The sequence below is a fragment of the Anolis carolinensis genome, chromosome 4, assembly GCF_035594765.1.
Source record: "Anolis carolinensis isolate JA03-04 chromosome 4, rAnoCar3.1.pri, whole genome shotgun sequence".
Classification (NCBI taxonomy): domain Eukaryota; kingdom Metazoa; phylum Chordata; class Lepidosauria; order Squamata; family Dactyloidae; genus Anolis; species Anolis carolinensis.
This window is the reverse complement of record NC_085844.1, coordinates 209,191,763-209,214,582: the sequence shown is the minus strand read 5'-3', so window position 1 is coordinate 209,214,582 and position 22,820 is coordinate 209,191,763. Positions and strand designations below refer to the sequence as shown.

General features: G+C 41.6%; 2 protein-coding genes across 6 annotated transcripts in view; both read left to right on the top strand.

Moving 5' to 3' along the window:
* Positions 1–310: 310 nt before the first annotated feature.
* Positions 311–5,907, top strand: bcl2l15 (BCL2 like 15). 2 transcript variants are annotated; one of them, XM_062979702.1, is made up of 4 exons: positions 311–914; positions 2,689–2,807; positions 4,959–5,153; positions 5,775–5,907. In XM_062979702.1, exons 1-4 carry the CDS (start codon positions 803–805, stop codon positions 5,811–5,813), a joined length of 465 nt encoding a protein of 154 aa, XP_062835772.1. In that variant the 5' UTR covers positions 311–802; the 3' UTR covers positions 5,814–5,907. The 2 variants fall into 2 exon arrangements, with proteins under 2 accessions (XP_062835772.1, XP_062835771.1); XM_062979701.1 differs by having other exon boundaries at positions 326–914; positions 2,683–2,807.
* A 911-nt stretch (positions 5,908–6,818) lies between these two features.
* The window catches only part of ptpn22 (protein tyrosine phosphatase non-receptor type 22), a 79,871-nt gene continuing 63,869 nt past the window's right edge, over positions 6,819–22,820 (top strand). For 3 of the 4 annotated variants that reach the window (XM_008110050.3, XM_062979698.1, XM_062979697.1), the window contains exon 1: positions 6,819–10,237. Coding sequence is in view for 1 of the 4 variants with exons in the window: in XM_062979697.1 (XP_062835767.1) it covers positions 10,151–10,237 (87 nt within the window). In the remaining 3 variants the exon portion in view is untranslated. The remainder of the gene's footprint in view (positions 10,238–22,820) is intronic. The other variant, XM_062979699.1, reaches the window with a different exon arrangement.

The following is a 22,820-nucleotide window of genomic DNA, read 5'->3' as shown; positions in this document are numbered from 1 at the left end:
ATCCAACATAAACGGGCCGGCAGAATGTTGGATAAGTGAATATGTTGGATAATAAGGAGGCATTAAGAAAAAGCCTATTAAACATCAAAATAGGTTATGATTTTACAAATTAAGCACCAAAACATCATGTTATACAACAAATTTGATAGAAAAAGTAGTTCATTACACATTAATGCTATGTAGTAATTACTGTATTTACGAATTTAGCACCAAAATATGATATATTGAAAACATTGACTACAAAAATGCGTTGGATAATCCAGAACGTTGGATAAGTGAGACTCTATTGTACATAGAAAATGCTTCTTAAATTAGAAAACAACTTTGTAAGTTATAGTCAATGAAGTGTAGTGATTTGGATTATTTCTCTGGAAACCAGGGTTCTGGAAACCAGTGTGTGAATCCGTACTTGGTCATGGAAACCCACAATGTGAACTTGGGCAAGTCACATACTTGAAGAAATACACCAAAGAGCAAAGTATCTATTTGTACACCAGTACAAAGTACCCGAGGCTCATGCGGGGAGAAAGAGATCTACTAATGACGTGCCAAAAATATCCTAGCAATATTACTCAATATTGATATTCTGGGTTATTGTGGGTGTGGCTGCAGTACAAATACGGGGAAACTTCCTCTTGTAAGTTGATATGACCTGGAGAATATACAGCTGCAGTTCCATCCATATATTCTGTCCTGGAAAGAAAAAACTCTGGAGACATCCTGAATAAGCCTTCTTGTCCAGAGGTAGAATAATCTGGAAAAGTAGGCTAGCAACTTATATTTAGACAACAGATAAGCTAACATGAAGTTAACTTTTGAAGAACAAACAAAGCTGATTGTAGAAGAATTGCTTTGCGACAATTCTGGAGCAACTTTTCGTAGCCTGCATGCCTCAGCTTCCAGAAGTGATACAGGTAAGAGAATTTGTTTGGGTAAGTATAGAATTAAGAACTGCAGAGACAGTAGTTTTGAAATGGGTGGATGTAGAAGAAATTCTAAGACATAGCCGTGTTAGCCTGGTTCAATATGGAAAGGGATCCTGTAGCACCTTTTGAGAGAGAGAAGCTGGCAGCATAAATGTTCATAGACTCAAGGCTACACGAGATGCATTTTTATCAATTATACTATTTCATGTTCATTACATTAAAAGTTCAGATATCGCAATAATAGTTTTCAAAACAAGACCTGAATTATTATAATCATGAACACTTGACTTAGGTGGCTCCTTTGAGGTTAGTGGGAAAAAGCACAGTATTATCCAATCAAAAAACTATAATCTGGGTTTTGTTTGTTCGAATGCATGAGACAGAAGTCATTTTCTAACCCAGGAGGACCAGAACTTGGAAGTTGCTTCACTGGATATTGATATAAGCTCATTATGAAAACTGCATATGAAAACTAGTTAATTCAAATAGTGGACAACTTATTTATTTGTTTACATCACTTTTACCCCACCCTTCTCATCCAGAGAGACTTTCCTGTATTTGCTCAGTCAAAGTTTGGAAAATCTATCACTAAGTAGCTATCAAACTCTGGGGGATAGTCTTCAATGTCATGTAAAAATTGGATTTCCATTCTGAGGTCTCAAAGATGCCATTGTAAAATACTAAAATGTGATTTTAAAAATCCCCCTCAAAATGCCATCTTGAATATTTTGTTTCACTTTCTCTTTGATACTTGTATCACAACAACAACAAATATTTTTTTTGGGGGGGGGAATTATTTAAACAGACAAGTTCTTTCTCCCAACCTGGACTTTCCACAGATATATAAACTCCACTTGCTTAGCTTCCAACAGACCTGACACCTCTGAAGATGCCTGCCACAGATGTGGGCAAAACATCAGGAGTGAATGCTTCTGGAACATTGCCATACATCCCGGAAAACGCACAGCAACCCACTATTTTAGTTTTGATTTTACAAAAATAAATTATTCCCCCCCCCCCAAATATTTGCTGTTACTGTGATACAAATATCATGTTACATACAAAAGAGGCATCATTTTAATATATTATTGATAGCTCAGATTCCGAAATGGGTGGCCCATACGTTTTCTACTTTTCTTATAGGAGGAGGGGGTGTTAATATTTTGAACAATTTCCAGTTTCCCAGCTACCTTGACAATGAACAATATTCCGCCCAATAATTTAGGAAGCAGGATGTAGTTTTGCAGTGACTTGCCTCAAACAAACACACATCTTTTTCTTATACCATTTATATAGATGTTGCTATAAATAAATAGATACAAATACAGATCTGTTAAACCCTGTCAACTATACCACCCCTGCTGTGTGTACTTTCATAGTCCTGGCTTTTTAGTGGTATATTCCTGAAGACAGGGGCATCATATAGGTATAAACAACAACATACATGTGTTAGTCTGAAGTTGAATTTACCAGTTTTACTGAATGGAATTTACATGTGTTTATGGGCATTGAATGTTTGCCCTATATGTACATAATGTGATCCACCCTGAGTCCCCTTTGGGGTGAGAAGGGCGGAATATAAATACTGTAAATAAATAAATACTGTAAATACATAAATGTTGACTGGCCAAGTGCTCATTCATGCAATGAGTCTACTCTAGCTGTTGTGTCTAAGAATTGGATGCAGGTCTTTGGAACTCGCATTTGAATTGAACGAATCAGGTAATAACAGAAACTGTATCCGTTTTCTTTTAAGTCACAGATAGCTCTGCAAGCTCTTTTGATCCAAAAGCTATTGCCAGCACCCTACGAGAACTTGGAGATAAGTTTAATGTGGAGGTAGAGAGCCAAGCCCAAGCAATTGTTGGACAGAGCAACATGGTAATAAACTCTTCTGTGTTTTCCAGTCAAAAAATTCCATATCTCTTACAGTAAACTTCTTTGTGTTGAGGAAAACTGTTCAAACTGATCTATGTGCAACGAAAGTGAAACAAAACCAGGTATTCTTTGTTCTTGGATAATAATTAGTCCAACAAACTGCAAGGAAGGAGATGTAGAAACCTGGCACATATTTCAGAGTTGTCAGGTGTTGAGGCAAAGTTGAATAGCAAGGAAAATAGGCAATGATAGTATAACTCTCCCTTCCCAACCCTGCAGATGGAGAAAGCATTGAAGGTGTTGCCTCTCTCCTAGAAGCACCTGGAAATGTAATTTTCACATAACACAACTTGCTGTGCCAGATATGTATGCTCAATCCATGTAGAGAACTACTGGAAAGCACAGCGTTGCAAGAAGAGAACCCGTCGCTCACAATAAAGGAAGTGTAGAAGAGCAGGAGACTGGGAGGAGGGGGGAAAGAAAGGGAAAGACGGTGTCCTTGTAGCATCAACAGCTAGGCACTGATCTCTCTGCTGTCCTCCCTCCCCAGATAAGAAAGGTGGCAAAAAAAACCAACGTATTTTGTTTCCCCCCAGGAAAGAGTTCAAGCCACTTCAATGTAGTCCTGAACCATGTGACTCTTTCACAATCATTTAGTAAAGCTATGCCCTTTTACATCAGCTAGTAAGAACAAACTTATTAGTATTAGAATATGTGTATAAGCCTTAAAGTTGCCTGTTACCCCGTGAATTTCTTAAGAGTTTACTTACATTCTAAATTGACATTTTTATATTTATGGATAACTTTTATTTGTAATGGTTTAATCTTGTGTTTATATGTTTTTAATCTATGTCACCAGAAGCGACATGCAGTAGATTCTCAATTTGCCTCTGACACGATTTTAAAAATCTATGTTTTCTAAATGATTTTATTTTAGTTAGTATGTTGTATTTTCATCTATGTTGTGCCCACCTTGGGAAGAGGCAGATAAATAATAATAATAATAATAATAATAATAATAATAATAATAATAATAATGGCAGTGGTGGTGGTAATTATGATGCAAGGAATACTGAGAGCTGATGTTAGAATACAGGCAATCCCCAGAGTTGCAAACATTTGACTTACAAACAACTCATAATGAAGAATGAAGGCAAGACAACAGGAAGTGAGAGAAATCAACCCCTCAGAAGGGAAATTAATTCCTGGAAGAGTTATCATGAGGAAAAGGAGTCTCAACTGAAGCTTACCTGTCCGAACGTATCTCCCTGTATGAGCCATCATGGAGATGAAGATCTTCTGGGGAAACCATGCTCTTGGTCCTGCCTCCTTCGCAGGCGCAGTCAGTGGGGATGAGACAAAGCCTTCTCCGTGGTGGTCCCTTGGCTATGGAACTCCCTCCCCAGTGATATTCATTCAGTTCCTTCCCTTTTAGGCTTCAGAAAGAAAGTTAAAACATGACCAAGCTTTTGGAAAATAACTGCAGAATGTAAAATCTGTGCTATGACAATTTGGAATGGCCTTGGACTACAACTTTGGATTATGTGATTCTAATAACTGATGTAATTGCTTGTATATGTTTTAATTCTCTGTTTTTAGTGTAGATGTTTTACCAATTGTATGTTTTAAGACAGGGGTCCCCAAACTTTTTGAACAGGAGGCCAGTTCACAGGGGTCAGTCCCTCAGACCGTTGGAGGGCCGGAATATCGTTGGAAAAAAAAAGCTATAAACAAATTCCTATGCACACTGCACATCTCTTATTTTGAGGCAAAAAGAAACAAATGGGAACAAATACAGCCTCAATGTTAATAATCATAATAAAAATAATAAAGAGGGTTGGAAGAGACCCCTTGTTGCAATCTAAGACATGTATTGTAGCTTAAGCTTTTCTTGGGTATTATTCACTTTATTAAATGATTATCAGTTGTATTGAGTTTATAGATCTTGAGGGAGTTTGCCTAGGATGAACCTGGTCTACTGAGAACATTAGTTGTTAGGGGCCATGGCCAGAGAGAATAATGTTGGTTCCCAACATAACCAAAAGAGTTTAGGATCCCACTGATAAGTAATTTTTAGTTAAGATTGTGTGTGTGTGACACTAGACCTTTTTTTGTAATAAACTTCATTTTTTATCTTCTACTTTGCATATACAGCTGGAGAAATTCAAGGAAATTGCAGACTCACTCAGTCGGAAAGCTGCGTTGGAATATGGGAAAGCTTTTCTAGCTGTGTCTGTTAAGTTGTTCCTGTGCCTTGCACAGAGTACTGAAGTCGAGCCACACTTACTCGCACAAGCGATCAATGATAACCATGCAGTGAGAGACTACATTGAAAACAAAGGTGGCTGGGTGAGTTAACTAAAGTACACTGTGTGGCTTAGCACTTGGGCAGAGCATGTTCAAAGGCCAGCATAGAAACACACTACACTCCCGATTATGTAGAATGGGATTAATCAATGAATGGAGGTCATTATCTTGAAATACAAGTCTTGACACCCTGAATTAGCAGAGCCAAAGTTGAGACATGATGGAAAATGCAATCCAACAATATCTAGATGGCCATAGCATGCCAACTTATGTCTATACCCTGTAATTTGTTCTATTTGGAAATATCTCTGATTATGATTGAAATGTCCTCAAGACAGCTCTGTGCTGGATGCAATTCGAGCATAGTCCCAGGGCAATTGGTAATTGAACTGAATCTTTTTTTTTCTAGAAAAGCAACTTCCCTGTAACTGATTTTCCTTTGATCAGGAATGATCTTTGTGTTGTCATGATGTTCTTCCTGGGAGACAGTAAATGAAATTTTCCAATGGCCCTTGGTTCTCTGATTCATGCTGCTTCCATAATCCCAACATACTTCATATCAGTTTGGATGTTTAGTACATAGTTTTGAGAAAAATTACTTTTTTCTGTTTGTTCCCTCTTGTTAATTTGTTTTATCCAATGACTTCTTTTCTTTATTTTTAGGAGAACCTTGCAAAGAAAGAAGGACAAAATAACCACTGATTTTTCATCTCTGATGCAAAAATACTTGTTTTACTTTGATGCATTAATAAAAATAGTGCTGGAGTAAGGACATTATCCCACACAAAACAAAGTATCATGAAGCCCATCCCATGATGCAGGGAGACTACCTGACTGTGTCAGTCATGCGTCTTTAGAAAAGTGTCACTTAAGTGTCAGGAAATCGGGATGGGGCGTGGGAGAAGATGGCTAGAGATTGTCTTCTGAGCTCAGGAATCACTATGAAACTGGGAAAAGGGGGGAATACACAAGGGATGGGATCTGCCAAATTGGCTCTTGTTGAATCACTTCAGTGACTTGGTGTAAAGGGCATTCCTGTCCTCTACCACGCATTGACATTTCTCTCCCAAAATCCTGCTACATGAGCCTGGCATGGTAATTTTTTTTAATTCAATCATTCAAAATACTGAAATTTCAAAATATGTTTGTTTTTCCTGTCTGTACTGTTAACTTCTAAAGTTTTGGACTTCTGCAATAGAGAGTACCGAGATTAGGAGGAAAGCCCAGTATCCCCAAAGTGATGTTGAGTTATGATCAGTGCCTCGGGTCTACTACAGAGTAGTGGGATCTGAGGGGAAAACCAAGTATCTCCAAAACATTTTCCCAAGATTTTTTTAATGGAGTGGGCAGAAACAGCACTCACTCATGTGATAAAGCTGAAAATGGATGATTTCGAGAGAAAAGGCAAGAAAAAACAACGTGTGATGGGATCGGAGAAATTATACGATTTGCTTTCTAATTCAGTGGGACATAATGCCATGGTAATATGATGCTCCATACCCCCACATCCACTCCACATATATAAAACAATAAAAAAATCCAACTGGAAGGGCATCCCTAAGTGTTTACCATTGCTTGTTGTTGTGTGCCTTCCAGTGTGCTGGCCAACCCCAGATATCAGGTATTCCAAAGACCAACAGTCAAATAACAGCCACACCAATATACAGGAACCCAACCGGAAATAATATTCACCAGGGCCAATATGCCAAGTCCAAGGATAATCCAGAGAGAGTAGTCCAAAGTTCAAATGCACAAGTCAAGGCTGGAGCAAACAAGTCATCAATAATCTAAAGCAGAGGTCAAGGTCCGGAAATTCTCAGTGAAATACAAACAGCGGGTACAGTACGAATGCAAGTTGCTCCCACAACTGATCCATAGTTTTCACTGTATAGTAAGCCAGCAATCTATGGGCTGGATCCAGACTGCACTTTGGCTGTTCCTCTCTGCTGCTCTTTTTCAGCTAAATGAGCACTTCTACATCTTTCCTTTAAGGCAAACTTTAGCCCCTGTGGCCTCTTTTGGTGACTCAGGTGAGCTAGGGGTCTGCTCAGGCACAGCTGTTGGTTGATTGCAGAGTGGAGACAAACCCTTACTCTGAGCTTGCTCCTGCTCTGCCTCTGCAGGCTGAGGTGCTGCTACATTTCCATCCTCCCCTATATCCAGATTTGGGTCTGGAATTCCCTCCTGCTCATGGCTCTGAAAAGTCTGCAGAGGCAACTCATTCCCTGAATCCTCACTAGAGACTTGAGGCAAAGGCTGAGCCACCACACTATCCCCTCTCAGTTCTGCCTCAAGGAGCAGCAGGTCTAGGCTTGTGCAGGTATTTCTGATGAAAAGCCTGCACCAGTGCAGGGGCATGGACCTGTTTCAGGCTCCCAGGACTGGTCCTCTTGGCCGTAACCCTTCCAGTCCACCAGGTACTGAAGACGCCCCCTTCGGAGATGAGAGTCCAGGATCTGGGCCACCTCAAACTACTCTTGGCCATGAATAGGTGTTTTAATTTGTTAGTGTTGGGTGGGGCACATTGCTCTGGCTTCGTAAAGCAGGTCGTAAATAACCCTTGTTCTGCTTTCAAAAGAAACGTTTCAAACTATATCACAGTGTTGGGTTCAGTCTACCTGAACAGAGCCCCCTTCTTTTTTTGGTTTATCGCAATGTCATGTCCTATAAGTGGACTTCCAGAATGAAAATGGGAAAAGGTCCCTCTACTTTTAATGGTTAAATAGAAGAGGAAATGTTAGCATGTGTTGCTTATTGCGTGATTTTATAAGAAGCAACACCTGAACTTTCCTCTACTATGCAATTATTAAAGGAACTGGCCTCTCTCAGGTTTTCTATTAAAGGAATTGGGTTCTCTCTAGGGAATGCTTGGCTCAGCATATTACAACAGCAGAGCCAAATTTTTCAGTCCATACTTGTAAACTTAGTTTGAAACCCTATGCCTATCTTGCATTCTGGTGTATTTTCTGAGATAAAGGAAGCAACCAAATTAGTCACACAAAGAAGGAAACAGAATCTGATAATTTAAAAAACTGCAAATTTCCTCCAATGGGTATGTATTTTGACTGAAAACACAACCAACTTCTAAATATACTGATTTTGTCCTGTTTCTCCAACAACCTGAAGATTGCCTACCTAATCTTCTGCCCTCAAAACAATATCTTCACAACAACTCTATAATGTAAGTTATCTTATAAACCCTAGAAACTTTAGTCAGAAAATCAATCCAAATTTCTGGGTCGAGTATTGTACCTTTATTACTCTTATAAAAATAACTATTCCCAGCTCTGAATAGAATGGTGAAAGAAGCACAGACCTTCGCTTCTGGCTTTTTGAATACCTGGGTTGGGAAATGGCAGTGGTGGTCAATGGAAGCTGGTTCCTTGAGACTGCAGTAGTGCTTTCACTTCTCTGTGAAATGACCTTTGACTTCTTCATGAATCATATCAAAATCCATTATTTTGCCTCCAAAATCTGCCCTCAACTTATTCACGAGGTCAACTTATACATGTGTATATATGATAGGCTGAGAGATCATGTGTGGCAAATTTGAAGATGGATCTTCCTAATGTTAGCCCACCATGCTAACCAATGCAATAAAACACGAGCTCTTTCATTGCAATTGTTGTACTAAAAGTATATGTAGCTACCAAGCAGAGTTTTGTACAACACACTTCTAAGGAAAGGACTATATCAAATACATCACAATTTTAATAAACATGTCTCACTGTGATCAACAGGGATTGTGACACTATGTTTGTATAGGATTACAGTTAAAGAATTAACTTTGAAATTGTAGAATGTATGACTTTGGAGCATAAATAAATAGTATACAAAAATAACTTTAGTGATATTCTGTCCAGAGTCCGATTCAGACATATTGTTAATTGTGTTAACTGGAAGGAAAAAGCCAGTTTACATTCTGGTTCTTCAGAGGCTGAACTAAAAACTGTTCGGTTAGAATCTGAGTTAGTTGTAGCAGCTTTTTACTGCTGATGAGAATGTGTAGGAATGAGTGGTATGCTTGGACCACTGCTAATAAAACAAAGTGATGTCATATTGATAAGAATTGCCTTGTGTCAGACACCAAGCTCTGATGAAAACCAACCTGGAGGAATAAGTTTTGCCTTATTTGGATTCTATTTTGACAATCAGCTCTATTTTACAAATTTGTTAATCAGTGACATCTGCTAGCCAAGAAACAGCTGGGGGCAGTGCTCCACTTTGGCAGGGAAATTCTACATCTCTTGCAGGATGAACCAAGCAGGAAGAGAATGAGAATTGAGAGGGTGTTTTTTTTTGTTGCTAATTTTCCAACTGCACTAATTGAATAAAGATTTCCAGAAATTGTATGGATACTCACAGTAGAGTCAGTCAAGTAAACAGCATTCCAGGAACTGTCTGGTCTCTTATTCATTGACCTCTGCGTAACTTTAGCATTCTAACATAAATATCTAATCATGATGTGGCTCTCCAAAGTTCATCCCAGGCCGTGTGAAGGGGTGGTAATGTCTGAATATTTCAGAGATTTCTGGCAAAGTTTAAGGCTGAGACGTGACTAATGCATTTTAGAAGCTAAGCCACCTCTCTTGTGGGAACTGGATGAATGCGGGTGATCTACACAAAAATGTCAAACTGGGGAAGAGGATATCACTGGTAGCATACGGTTATCCCATGAAGTGTCATATACTCACGAAAACTGGTTGCTGAGTCCTCTTCTTTGGTCAAGTGGAAATTGCTTTAGAAAGTTTCCTGGTGAGATTTTGTCTTGGAGAAGACCAAGTAGTGAGTTCACCAGGATCAATAAACTTTCTTCATTCTTGTAAAAAGGAGGCACTAGGGCCCTGCGTGAAATGACTTTTTGAAGTTCCCCTCCGTGGGTGCTGCTACATACATACTGATTTCCTTTAGGTCTTGTGATGAACTGAGTAAACCACAGATTTCAACAGGAACCCTCTACACTGGTACTTATTTCCATTGCTGCCGCATGCATTTGTCATGTCCATCTTCATCAGTTCAGCTTCACCTAGTTTTACAGCATGGATCAAAAAGAAATTCTCACACAAAACTTGGAAAGGGCCAAAAGTAGAATGCTCCACAAAGCGGAATTCAGAAATGAATTTTTGGTAAGTAATGGACAACAATTTGTTTGGATTTGATTTCATTTCTTTGAGGAAACATGTTTCTATTGTAGTAAAATGTACTTAATCATTGCAAAATTCTTTCAAGTGTGTAATAATTGAACTTCCAGGAACATTGGAGAGGGTGGGTGGTGAGTCTTTCAATTAATTGGCTCTTAAGCGACCTGACTGTTCCTGAAAATTACACTTCCTGCTTCTTTGTTTGTGACCATATCAATTTAAATCTAACATTGTTCGGCTTACAAAATGGTTTGTCTTCTTATTTCTCATTACTGGGAGCGGGGAGGATGTGAACCTCATATAATAGGGCCATAAAGTTGGAAGAGATCACAAAGACCATCCAGTCCAACCCCATTTCGCCATGCAGAAATATCCAATCATAGCACTTCATGCTGCCACACTTTAAAAATCCTGGAGAAGGAGAGTCCACCACCTCCTAAGGCAGTATATCCCACTGAGAAACAGCTCTTACCATCAGGATGTTCTTCCTAATATTTTGGTGGCATCTCTTCCTGCAATTTGAATCCATTGCTCTTTGTGCTAGTCTCTAAAGTAGCACCCCCCCCCAAATACTGCAGTCTGCTCCATCTTCAGACCCATTACTTTTGTGATAACCCCCTTAGCCAGCACATGCTCCAGGAACTAGGGCATATATGTCAAACCCTAGCCCCGCAGGCCAAATCTGGACTGTTATGTCTTTTTAGCTGGCCCTCCAGATACTGGACTGTATACCTCATCATTAGACATCATGACTAGAGCTGATGGGAGTTGTGCTACAGTAGCGCCTGGAAGGCTGCATTTTGTGCTGTTAGTGGAGTTTGGATTTAGATAAAAGGTTTCTGGATAGGATTTTAAAATACCCTTTAACCTTTCCCCAACCTCAGAGCCAGAAGTGCTGTTCAGCTGCAATTCCTATTATCCCGAGTTAAAGGTGATGGGAGTTGTCGTTCAATAACATCTGGGGAGCCAAACTGGGTAAAAACTAAAGAGTACCAACTATTAGTGTGTGTGTGTGTGTGTGTGTGTGTGTGTGTATATAAGCTGTGCCCGGCCATGCATTGCTGTGGCGAAGGATGGTGGTATGGGAAATAAAGTATTGAGGAATTGGTGGTAGTTAAGGTAAAGGGTAAACGTTTTCCCCTGACTCTGGGGGTTGGTGCTCATCTCCATTTCTAAGCCGAAGAGCCAGCGTTGTCCGTAGACTCCTCCAAGGTCATGTGGCATGACTGCATGGAGCGGTGTTACCTTCCCACAGGAGCAGTACCTATTGATGCACTCACATTTGTATGTTTTTGAACTTCTGGGTTGGCAGAAGCTGGGGCTAACAGTGGGGGCTCCCTCCGCTCCCCCAATTCAAACCTGCGGCCTTTCGGTCCAGAAGTTCAGCAGCTCAGCGCTTTAACACGCTGCGCCATCAGGGGATATTATTTCCTAAAGGTTGTGAATATACAATATTTCTGATTGGTTTTTTTTGTTTGTTGGAGGCAAGTATGAATGCTGCAATTAGGAAAATGATTAGGATGCAACGGCCTTGCAGCTTTAAAGCCTGGCTGTTTCCTCCCTGAGTGAATTTTTTGTTGGGAGGTATTAGCTGGCTCTGATTGTTTCCTGTCTGAAATTCCCTTGTTTTCAGAGTGGTGTTGTTGGCGATATTTTATGTGCTTCTACTGTCTGTGGCCCTGAGAAAACAGAGGATTTGCCAGACTTTGATGATGGGAATACTTTGTTGGGAGGTGCTGGCCCTGATTGTTTCCTGTGTGAAATTCTCCTGTTTTCAGAGTGTTGTTCTTTATTTAGTGTTCTGATTTTAGAGATTGTATTGTTCTATTTTATTATACTACATTAATTTTTATATATTCTGATTTTAGTGTTTTTGAATACTTGGAGCCAGATTGTATTCATTTTCACGGTTGACCGCCAAACAATAATAATAATAATAATAATAATAATAATAATAATAATAGTAATGATAGTAATAATAATAGTAATAATAATGACTTTGGTAATACACAGTGCTTCACTCCCTTCTCAGCTTCCTTTCTGGAAGAATCCTTTCTTGGGAGGTGTTAGCTGCCCCTGATTGTTTCCTTTGTGGAATTTCCAATTTCCCTGCTTTCAGACTGTTGGTCTTTATTTACTGTCCTGGTTTTAGAGATTATATTGTTCTGCATTATTCTATCCCAGTAATTATTTCATATTAAAGTAGAATCTCACTTATCCAACATTCGCTTACACAATGTTCTGGATTATCCAACGCAGTCTGCCTTTTCATGATCAATGTTTTTGTAGTCAGTGTTTTAAATCCATTGTGATACTTTAGTGGTAAATTTGTAAATACCGTACAGTAGAGTCTCACTTATCCAACATAAACGGGCTGGCAGAATGTTGGATAAGCGAATATGTTGGATAATAAGGAGGCATTAAGGAAAAGCCTATTAAACATCAAATTAGGTTATGATTTTGCAAATGAAGCACCAAAACATCATGTTAGACAACAAATTTGGCAGAAAAAGTAGTCCAATACGCAGTAATGCTATGTAGTAATTACTGTATTTATGAATTTAGCACCAAAATATCACGATATATTGAAAACATTGACTACAAAAATGTATTGGATAATCTAGAACATTGGATAAGCGAGTGTTGGATAAGTGAGACGCTACTGTAATTACTACATAGCATTACTGCGCATGGAACTACTTTATGAGGCCCCTTCTTCACAGCTGTATAAAATGCACACTGAAGTGGATTATATGGTAGTGTGGAGTCAAGATAATCCAGTGCAAAGCAGATAATATAAGATTATAAATGGGTTATATAGCTGTGTGGAAAGGCCTTGAGTCTACACTGCCATATAATCCAGTGCAAATTAGATAATCTGTGGAAGAGGCCTAAATCTGCCTGTCCCCTAACTGAACCCTGGCTGTCCTTTGGCTTAGTTGGTTGCTAGGAGACCAAGTGTGCAGAGATTAGTCCTCTAAACTGGCAGCAATTGGATAAAAACAATTATTGCTCTCCCTCTAATTAGGACTTTATTTTTCTTTTCTTTTTGTTGTATCAACCTAGAGGCATGGATGATGGGTTGTGTTGTCAAATTTCGAGGTTGGGGGGGCCTGTAGTTTTGTTGTTTTGTCCGGTGCCCTGATTCCATCACATATGTGTGTGTGTGTGTGTGTGTTGGGGCTGTATCTATGAATCCTCCATGCATGGATTTAACAGCCCTTTGAAGGCAATCAAAAGGCTGATTTGATCCTCCATGAAAATGAATTCGACACCCCTGGACTAGAGGGCCTGGGGTCAAACTGAAACTGAAATTCCCTCCTCTCCCCTCTATTAGTAGGTACATCTTCTTGACATAGTCTATAATCCCTGTTTGCTTCCTTTGTGCCTTTGGGACTGATTCACTCCATTGCCCAGAACAAAAGGGCAAGGCAAGTAGAGACAGTAGCTGCTGCTGCAGCTGCTTCCTCCTCCTCTTCGTTATGTAGTTGGCTAGGGCAAGTAAAAAGTAAGCTACAGCAAGAGGAATGAGGATCACAATGGAAAAAGGCAGGGTACAAATCTAATTAACACTAAGTGTCCAGCATCTAGAATTGTTGCATTTCCTTCATTACGATTTGTTAAACAGTCAACTAAGATTTAAGTTACTACAACGTTAGAAATTTTGAACCCAAGGGAAGAATTCATATCATGCGGGGATTAATGTTTGGGGGCAACACCCTTATTTTGCCTTCCCCCTTCAATCTGCACACCCAGATATTTATAGAAGAAAATTAAAATTCTTGCTTGACACTTTATGCACTATTTGCCTTTAATGTCATTTAGTGAGGAAATAGCCAAACACCTAGGCTGTTTGTGGGTTGCTGTGAGCTTTCCGGTCATGTTCCAGAAACATCTCCTGATGTTTTGCCCACATCTATGGCAGGCATCCTCAGAGGTTGTGTGGTCTGTTAGAAACCAGGGTGCAGGAAGCAGCCAGGCTTTGAAGCTGCAAGGCTATTCAATGCTGATCAAGGTGGCCAATTGCAACATTCACCCTTGCCTCAAACAGAGAAGAGTTCTTTCTCCCACCCTGGACATTCCACAGATAAATATACCCCACTTGTCTAGTTTCCAACAGACCTCACAACCTCTGAGGATGCCTGCCAAAGATGTGGGTGAAACGTCAGGAGGGAATGCTTCTGGAACATGGCCATACAGCCCAGGAAACTCACAGCAACTCAGTGATTCCGGCCATGAAAGCCTTCAACCACACCTATGCTATTTGTTTTCTTGAAGAATTAGCAGCAGACCTCATAAATCAGTATTTCAAAAGGAGGAGGAGGACCTTGAAGGATCAAAGGTGAAAATAGCAGTGACATTTTTGAATAAAGTGAAGAGGAGTTAAAAAAAAGCAAGAAAGATAAGAGAAAGGCACGGAGATCAGCATGACATTTTTTTTTTCGTGTCAGGAGCAACCGGAGTTGCTTCTGGAGTGAGAGAATTGGCTGTCTGCAAGGACGTTGCCCAGGGGATGCCCGGATGTTTTGATGTTTTACCATCCTTGTGGGAGGCTTCTCTCATGTCCCCACATGGAGCTGATAGAGGGAGCTCATCCGCGCTCTCCCTGGGTGGGATTCAAACCTGGCAGCCTTCAGGTCAGCAACCCAACCTTCGAGTCACAATGACTGTGGGAGACAACCTTCATCCAAATAGGAACTTTTCAGTGACCCTTATAAAACAATGGTTTCAACACTTGCTCTTCAAAGTCCTCAGATTTGTCAGACCTTTATCAGAAGGTCTTCAATGAAGAAACTGTCAATGACATGTTATTGCTATAAAGGATACCCCATCAATAATGATTGCTTGATACAATATGCAGCTGTGTTGGAGTGTTCTCCAACTGTAGGTTTTTAAATTAAAAATAAATATAAACACGGGTAATCATATCCTCCTGATCTGGCAAGGAAAATGTGATTAATCATGTCATCCCATTTTTCAGTTGCCTTTAAAATTTCCTAGTACAATGATCCATGCGCTCTGGAGGACCAGAGTTAAAATTCCTGCAGTGCTCAACCATGGATACCCAAAGGGTCAATTTTGGTCAATAATACTCTTTCAGCCTTAGATGAATGGAACAGCAAATCTTCTCTGAAGACATCTTGCTTAGGAAATACTATGATAAAGTCATCTTATATCAGAACCAACTTCTAGTAGCAGCAACAACAGCAGGCAGGCAAAATGTACTTCTTGGGTGCATGCATCCTTCCCAGTAGTTTTTGTGACCACCAGGGCACTGCAGTGTTTTTTTTTAAAGAAAGGTAATTAATATGTATATTTTACTCCAAATTGTCCTTTAGGAAATGTTGAGGATATTTCCACCATGGTTGATTGGAGGCTCCCTGGACCATCCAGGCTAAAGAAATGTACAAAATAATTTTAAAAACTGTTTTTAACCACAAATATTCACTAGGTAATGTGGTGGGCATTTCCACCATATTTTGGGAACACAGTGGATGAGTTTAGTCCCATCAAATGACTTTTTGGACTCGGAACATGAACAAGAAATGACTTCAGCTCACTTCCTGTTCTTAGAGTAGGATTTTCTTGGAGCTAAAATGACTAAGGAAGTCCTAAAAATATGATGAAAATGCCCACTCCCTTGTCACCTAGAAAGTGTTTGGGGCAAAAAATTGCAATGTTTTGGATGGTGATTGTACAGAGGGTTGTGTAGCCCTCCAGGATTTCCTGGTGGGTAAATGTGCTGCTCCCAGCTTTCTACAGTTGCCCACCATGTCACAAAAGGTAAGGTGGCCAAACCCTTTTGATTTCCCTATAAGTCAAACATTGGCACAATTGTTATTTGTAGTGTGCACATCCATGAGATTGTGGTGGGATTAAAAAATTAAAGGTCTGTCATACTGTGGGCAAAGGTGGTTTGTTGTACTATATTCAACCCACTGTTTATTTGCTACAGACAACAAATCTTACAATGAGAGTCACTTGAAAGAACTTTAGACTAATATCTCAGGAATGTTTGGCTTTAAAGGCTTTGTCTCACTCAAGGACTTGGGCCAGATGACCTTCAGGACTTTTCCAGCTTTCCGATTCAACAGTTCTCATAGGACTGAGCATGCACTGTCTTGTAAAGAGCTTCTGACTCATCTGTCATTTTCCCTCTTCACAGTTCCTTATTCGGCATTTTGGGGAGCAGTGTAATTTTTTCTTGCGTCTGAAGTTATTGTAGTAGAAAGAATATGAGTCTAAAACTGAATGTTGTTTGTCTATTGGCATAGAATGTTTGCCATATATGTGTTCATTGTAATCCGCCCTGAGTCCCCTTCGGGGTGAGAAGGGCGGAATATAAATACTGTAAATAAATAAATAAATAAATGAGGCATAAGCTTTTTGACAAAACTGTTCTGTAATTCAATACACTTATACATTTTTTTTTGTGTCAGGAGCAACCGGAGTTGCTTCTGGAGTGAGAGAATTGGCCGTCTGCAAGGACGTTGCCCAGGGGACGCCCGGATGTTTTGATGTTTTTACCATCCTTGTGGGAGGCTTCTCTCGTGTCCCTGCATGGAGCTGGAGCTGATAGAGGGAGCTCATCCACACTCTCCCCAGGTGGGATTCGAACCTGGCAGCTTTCAGGTCAGCAACCCAACCTTCAAGTCACTTAGTCCACTACGCCATCTGGGGGCTCCACTTATACATGAAAACATATCTATAAAATATTTGGAGTAGAGAGAAACAGAAATTTAGAATGATAGAATCACAGAAACACAGAGTTGAAAGAGACCACACAGGCCATTCAGTCCAATCACCTGCCACGCAGAAAAAGCACAATCAAAGCACCCCCAACAGATGGCTGTCCAGACTCTGTTTAAAAGCCTCCAAAGAAGCAGCCTGCAGTACATTCTGAAGCAGAAAGGTCTACTTGTTGAACAGCTCTCATAGTCAGAAAGTTCTTCCTAGTGTTCAGGTGGAATTTTCTTTCCTGTAATTTGAACCCATTGCTCAGAGCCCTAGGACACAGGCCTGTAGCGAGGGGGGGGGGGGTTTAGGGGTTCAACCCCCCCCCCCCGAAATTTTTCAAGTTATAAAAAAAAAATCTCGTTTACTCATGAATTTTAACTGGTTAACCAAATCCCCATGCTAAGTCTATGAGATGCAAAACATTAAGAGTCCCTCCAGGCACTATCTCAAGCAGATATTGACAGGTTTGTAGCGAGGAGGGGTATGTGCTAGGGGTTCAGCCCCCCCCCCCAAATTTTCAAAACCCCTCCTGAAATTTTTTTCTGGCTACGGCCCTGCTAGGACATCATCCCATTTGGGGGTGGGGGAAGTGGGGGGAATTGTTTTCTTTGTGTGGCATTTCATGGGGTTCCATCTTTAAAGCAGACATGAAAACAAGCCTAATCCCTCTTCCTTATGACATCCTTTCCCATATTTGAACATTCTAGATCAGTGGTTCACAACCTGGGGTCCCCAGATGTTTTTGGCCTTCAACTCTCAGAAATCCTAACGGCTGGTAAACTGGCTGGGATTTCTGGGAGTTGTAGGCCAAAAGCATCTGGGCACCCCAGGTTGAGAACAACTGCGCTAGAGTGTTAGAGTTGCCAGCTCTAAAACAGGACTGGCAACTGTGAAAGGTTGAGTAGCCAGATGCAACAAAGCTCTAGGATTGTACAGCCCCAATAACAATTCTCTATAGATGTGAGAAGAAACAAATATCAAGAGAGCCCCACTTACAAAAAAATGAGCAAATTGGCCAGGGAGACCTGTATCCCCACAATTGCTGATCTCTCTCCCACCCAACAGTTCTCTTGCCATACCTCCCTTCAGTCCTGCTCCCTTTGCACACACCACCCTCTTCCTCCTGTATCTGTCCGCCCCCCAATCCCCTTCCAGCTGATTCTTGGCAAAGTTGAAAGGAGAATCTTCAACCAGCCTCAACAGACCTGTTGGATGGATGAGGAGGACGTCTCTTTTCTCCTATCACCTGGAGCCTAGATTGACAAGCATACACCCCCCTACTCTGGCTGAGTGACCAAGGAAACTATAAATACTGTGTCCTAATGAGCAGGCATTTACGGTAATGCTTCTGGCAAGCACACATATATGTGGCAAGCAGAGGCTATGGGGTTTCAGGGGGAAAAGAGAAGCTGGTTGGCTTGTAAATGATGAAGGATCCATATACAAGCCAGCCAATGGGAGTTCATGGTCAGAATGACAGGGGGAGAAATTAAAGTCTATCTGCATGCATTCCAAAAGGAAAATGAGAAGAAAAAAAATCAGATGATGTTGTCATGTGACCTAAAATAATTCAATAAAGTATGGGATCATTATAGGAAACAACCTTTTGTACTGATGTCACTGGAAAAATGTGTGCCTTCCTGTCAATGCCAATTTGAGTTTGGCTTAAATGGCTTGATGTGATAGTAATCAGGTCAAACCAGGGCAGGATACCGTACACTAGATCTGTGAATTCAGACTTAATTGTAATACATATCACCTAGGCGTGCCTTTATATTTCAGGAAATGGATTCAGGAAGAAGAAAATATTGTCTGTTTCTCTATGTAGCACTACAAAAGATCTGGAGTACATATTTTAAACCAAAGAGTTTTCATCATTTTAGTTGCTCATAGCTTTTATTTGAAAGTCCATACTTCACTATGGTTACAAATACTAGCCTGGAGCTGTAGCGGAACCTTTGTGCTACGGTCCTTGTTGAGCGCAGTGGATGGATTGGAGACGGACAACTGGAATAATTCCAAGAAAGCAGTTTTATTTGGCTAATGGCCACTAGGGTTCCCCCTCGCACAAAATAAGTGCTTTTTCCAGGGAGAACCCCCAGTGGCGGGCTGAGTAAATATTTATACACACTACAGGGTTCGGGTTATGCCCGCCCACAAGCAAATTCATTGGCTTAGAGTTGTGACGCTGCCTGACTTGGACCCAATCAGTGCTGACCAGCGGGCCGGCCGCACTCTTTCTGTGCCGTGCTCACAATCATTCAGAGCGCCTGCGTACGCATGCGCTGTTTGTTTATCTTTAGCTTTCATTTCTTCAGAAACACATGATTTCCCAGAAGTCACATGTTTCTGTGAGTTTATGCACCCGGGTTGCTAGCTGTCGCCATCTCTGCCCATATATGGTATTTCCTGGGGTTCTTTAACCTCCCGCCTCACTCCCCCATTTTCTTTTTGCGAAGCGCATGTACAAAAGCTGAAGCAAAGCATTATGGTTCCATCCAATCCCGCTTGGCTTGGAGTATGGCTATCTTTTCTCCAGGTAAAGATTGTGTGACACACCTAGTACACATTTGCATCATTATTGGAGTGCAGCACATAACTATGAGAACAATGAACAATCCTAAAATCCCTACCAACAATATGTCCTTCAACCATTCTATTGAGGGTAACCAGCTAGTCACCCAGGAGAAGGGAGACCAACCTTCTACCTCCTGGACATTATTGTAAATTAACTTTTGTAATGACTCGATGTCATCTTCAATAGTACTATTCAAGTTATGAAATTTCACTACACAACGCCCTCTGACCATGGCGCATAAACCCCCCCTGGCCGCCAGTAGGTAGTCAAGGGCCAGCTTATGCTGTAGGGCCATCTGGCTGATTTCTTCTACTTCAGACTGGATTTCCCGGAAAATTTTACCAGTGGCATTTATGGACTTTTCAAGGCGGCAAGTCAGGCCTAGAACACTTCTACGATTTGCTTGAGCTACAATCCCTGGGTAAGCACCCAGGGTCAACAAGCCTGTGATCAGGCCTCCTCCTACACGGGAGGCTTCTGAACCTGACAGGGCCTTGTTAATAATGACCTCATCCGAGCATTCTGGTCCTAGAGGGCCTGTTTGCACAATGTCCCGTTTCAGGCGCTGATGCCTTTTGTGTAAGACCTGAACTGGGAATGTCAAATAACCCACACCGACACACTGGTAGTTGCCGGGGTGATAATTTGTGGCCCATTTATCAAAGAAAAACCATAGATTTGGATCCCTAATTTGCCATAACGGACAGAGGCTTTTACCTAGGCTCAGTTGGGTTAATTGTTGCAGTATGTTCATATAAGATTTTAGGCCCTCAATAGAATCATTCACACTAAATGTAGGATAATCTGGATACATGCTAGCCCACTCGGTTGCGGTTAGATTTAATCGTGAGACATAAGATGTATTAAATCGTCCATGTAGATAGAACCGGTCTCGACAATGGGAGTAATTGCCTAATCGGGAAAAGAACGCCTGCCTAGTTCCCCAGTGTCTCCACTCAGAATTCCATATTCCCGATCCTCCACAACAGAAGCACAAACCCCTGGTGGAGGTATGGTATCTAAACCGTCGAAACCGAGTTTTATTTATTTTTTGCGGTATGCTAGAAAACACGGTAGGTGGACCCTCCTGAGCCTTGGACAATCCCTCCAACACAATCTGTGGTTCATCAATTAAATCGGGAAGAAATGAAAAATCTCCTATGGTGAGGGGGTGTTCATATATTAATGCTACCTCTTTCCCGTGCTGCTCAAACATATAATTGGCATGTTCTTTTATCCAATTCCCATGTGCTCTTTTTCCAACAGAGAGAATAAAACTCAGCACAAATAATATACCAAACACAGTGCGCTTTCCTCCCCTCCTCATAACTTGTCTCCCACTTTTTCCTCTCAAAATGTCTAGCCACCATCTCCCGGAGAGCGCCTTTGTTGGGCCATGCTGCGACATACTTGACCACCGACGCTCCGTTGCACCCGAAGGGATCAGCTTCATGGCCTTGTTGACCCCTTAGGGAGTTGCCGGATGATCCTGAGTCTCAGGTCCTCACCAGGAACTCGCTCCGTCCGCCACTCCTCAGGTGCTAGTTTTACACGGGTGTAATGTATCCACGGCTTAATCTCCTTCACCTTCACTGCAGTGGGGGTAGACAGGAGCACAACATAGGGTCCTCGCCACTTGGGTCCCAATGGCTCAATCTTCCAATCCTTGACCAGAACCTCGTCACCTGGTGAAAAACAATGTAGAGGTGTGGTAGGGAATGGTGGGTTCAATTCAGAAATGTATTTTTCTAACTGCTGCAATTGTCTGCCCAAAGCCTGAACCTGGGCCAATGTCTGTTTCTCTCCTATGAGGTGTTGCTCAGCTCCTGTCTCTAAGGCTCCCTTCAAGCTCAAAGGGGGTCGTCCATAGAGTCTTTCAAAAGGGGAGAGTCCTGTCCGTTTGTGTGGTGTACATCTGATTCCTAATAATGCCATGGGCAAAACCACCGTCCACGGCAATCCTGTCTCTTGGCAAAGTTTCCCAAGCTGAGCCTTTAATGTCCTATTCATTCTTTCCACTTTTCCAGAAGATTGGGGTCTATATGCACAATGTAACTTCCATTTTATGCCCAAAATTCTACATAATCCTTGCACGGCCTGTTGAATATATGCGGGGCCATTATCTGATCCAATTTCTAAGGGTATGCCAAATCTGGGAATAACATCTTTCATTAGAGCTCTTGACACCTCCACAGCCTTCTCAGTCCTTGTAGGGTAAGCCTCCACCCATCCTGTGTATGTGTCCACGAACACCAGTAAATATTTGTATCCTTTGTATGGGGGCATTTCTGTAAAGTCAGTGACTAAAGCTTCAAAGGGTACCCCACCCACATGTTGGACTCCTGGTGGCTTGAGGGGTCCTTCTCTGGGGTTATTTTTTACACATGTCCAGCATCTTCGGGCTGCTGCTGCCGTTAGGCTATGTAATCCATCGATATACAACTGTCGTCCTAGCAGATTTGCCAATGCCATTTTTCCTAAATGTGTATTTTGGTGCATGTGTTGGACTATGTGCCATGCCAAGTCCTTAGGGACGTAGACACGGGCGTCTGGCATCACTATGAGTTCTCCTGACCACTGACCCTTCTCCTTTAAGGCCCATTCTTCTTCCTCTGGTGTATATGTAATGTTATGTTCAGTTAATTCTACCTGTAGGGCCATTACCTGATGTTCAATATAGGGCAGCCTAGCTGCCTCTTTGGCTGCCAGATCAGCCTGCCTATTTCCTTGCACTACGGGATCGTCTCCACGTTGGTGCCCTTTACAATGCATCACAGCCACCTGCCTTGGCTTCCAAACCGCCTCCAGGAGATCCACAATCTCTCCAGCATGTTTCACGCACTTTCCTCCAGACGTGAGGAGCCCGCGCTCCTTGTACAGTGCTCCGTGTGCGTGGAGGGTAGTGAAGGCATATTTTGAGTCTGTGTAGACGTTAACCCGCTTTCCGCTTGACAATTCCAACGCTCGGGTCAGGGCAATCAATTCGGCCTTCTGGGCAGAAGTCCCCGGGGGCAGTGACCCTGCTTCCAGCGTCTCTCCCCCCCACCGGACAACCGCATAACCTGAGTGTCTTTGATTATTTTCCATAAAGGAGCTTCCATCTGTGAACAGAGTGTCGTCCACCTTAGTTAGTGGCACATCCTTCAAATCCGGTCGACTGGAGAATACCTCATCCATCACCTGGGCACACTGATGGATCTTGGTGTCTCCTGGAGTCGGGAGCAAGGTGGCCGGATTCAGAGTGGAGCAAGT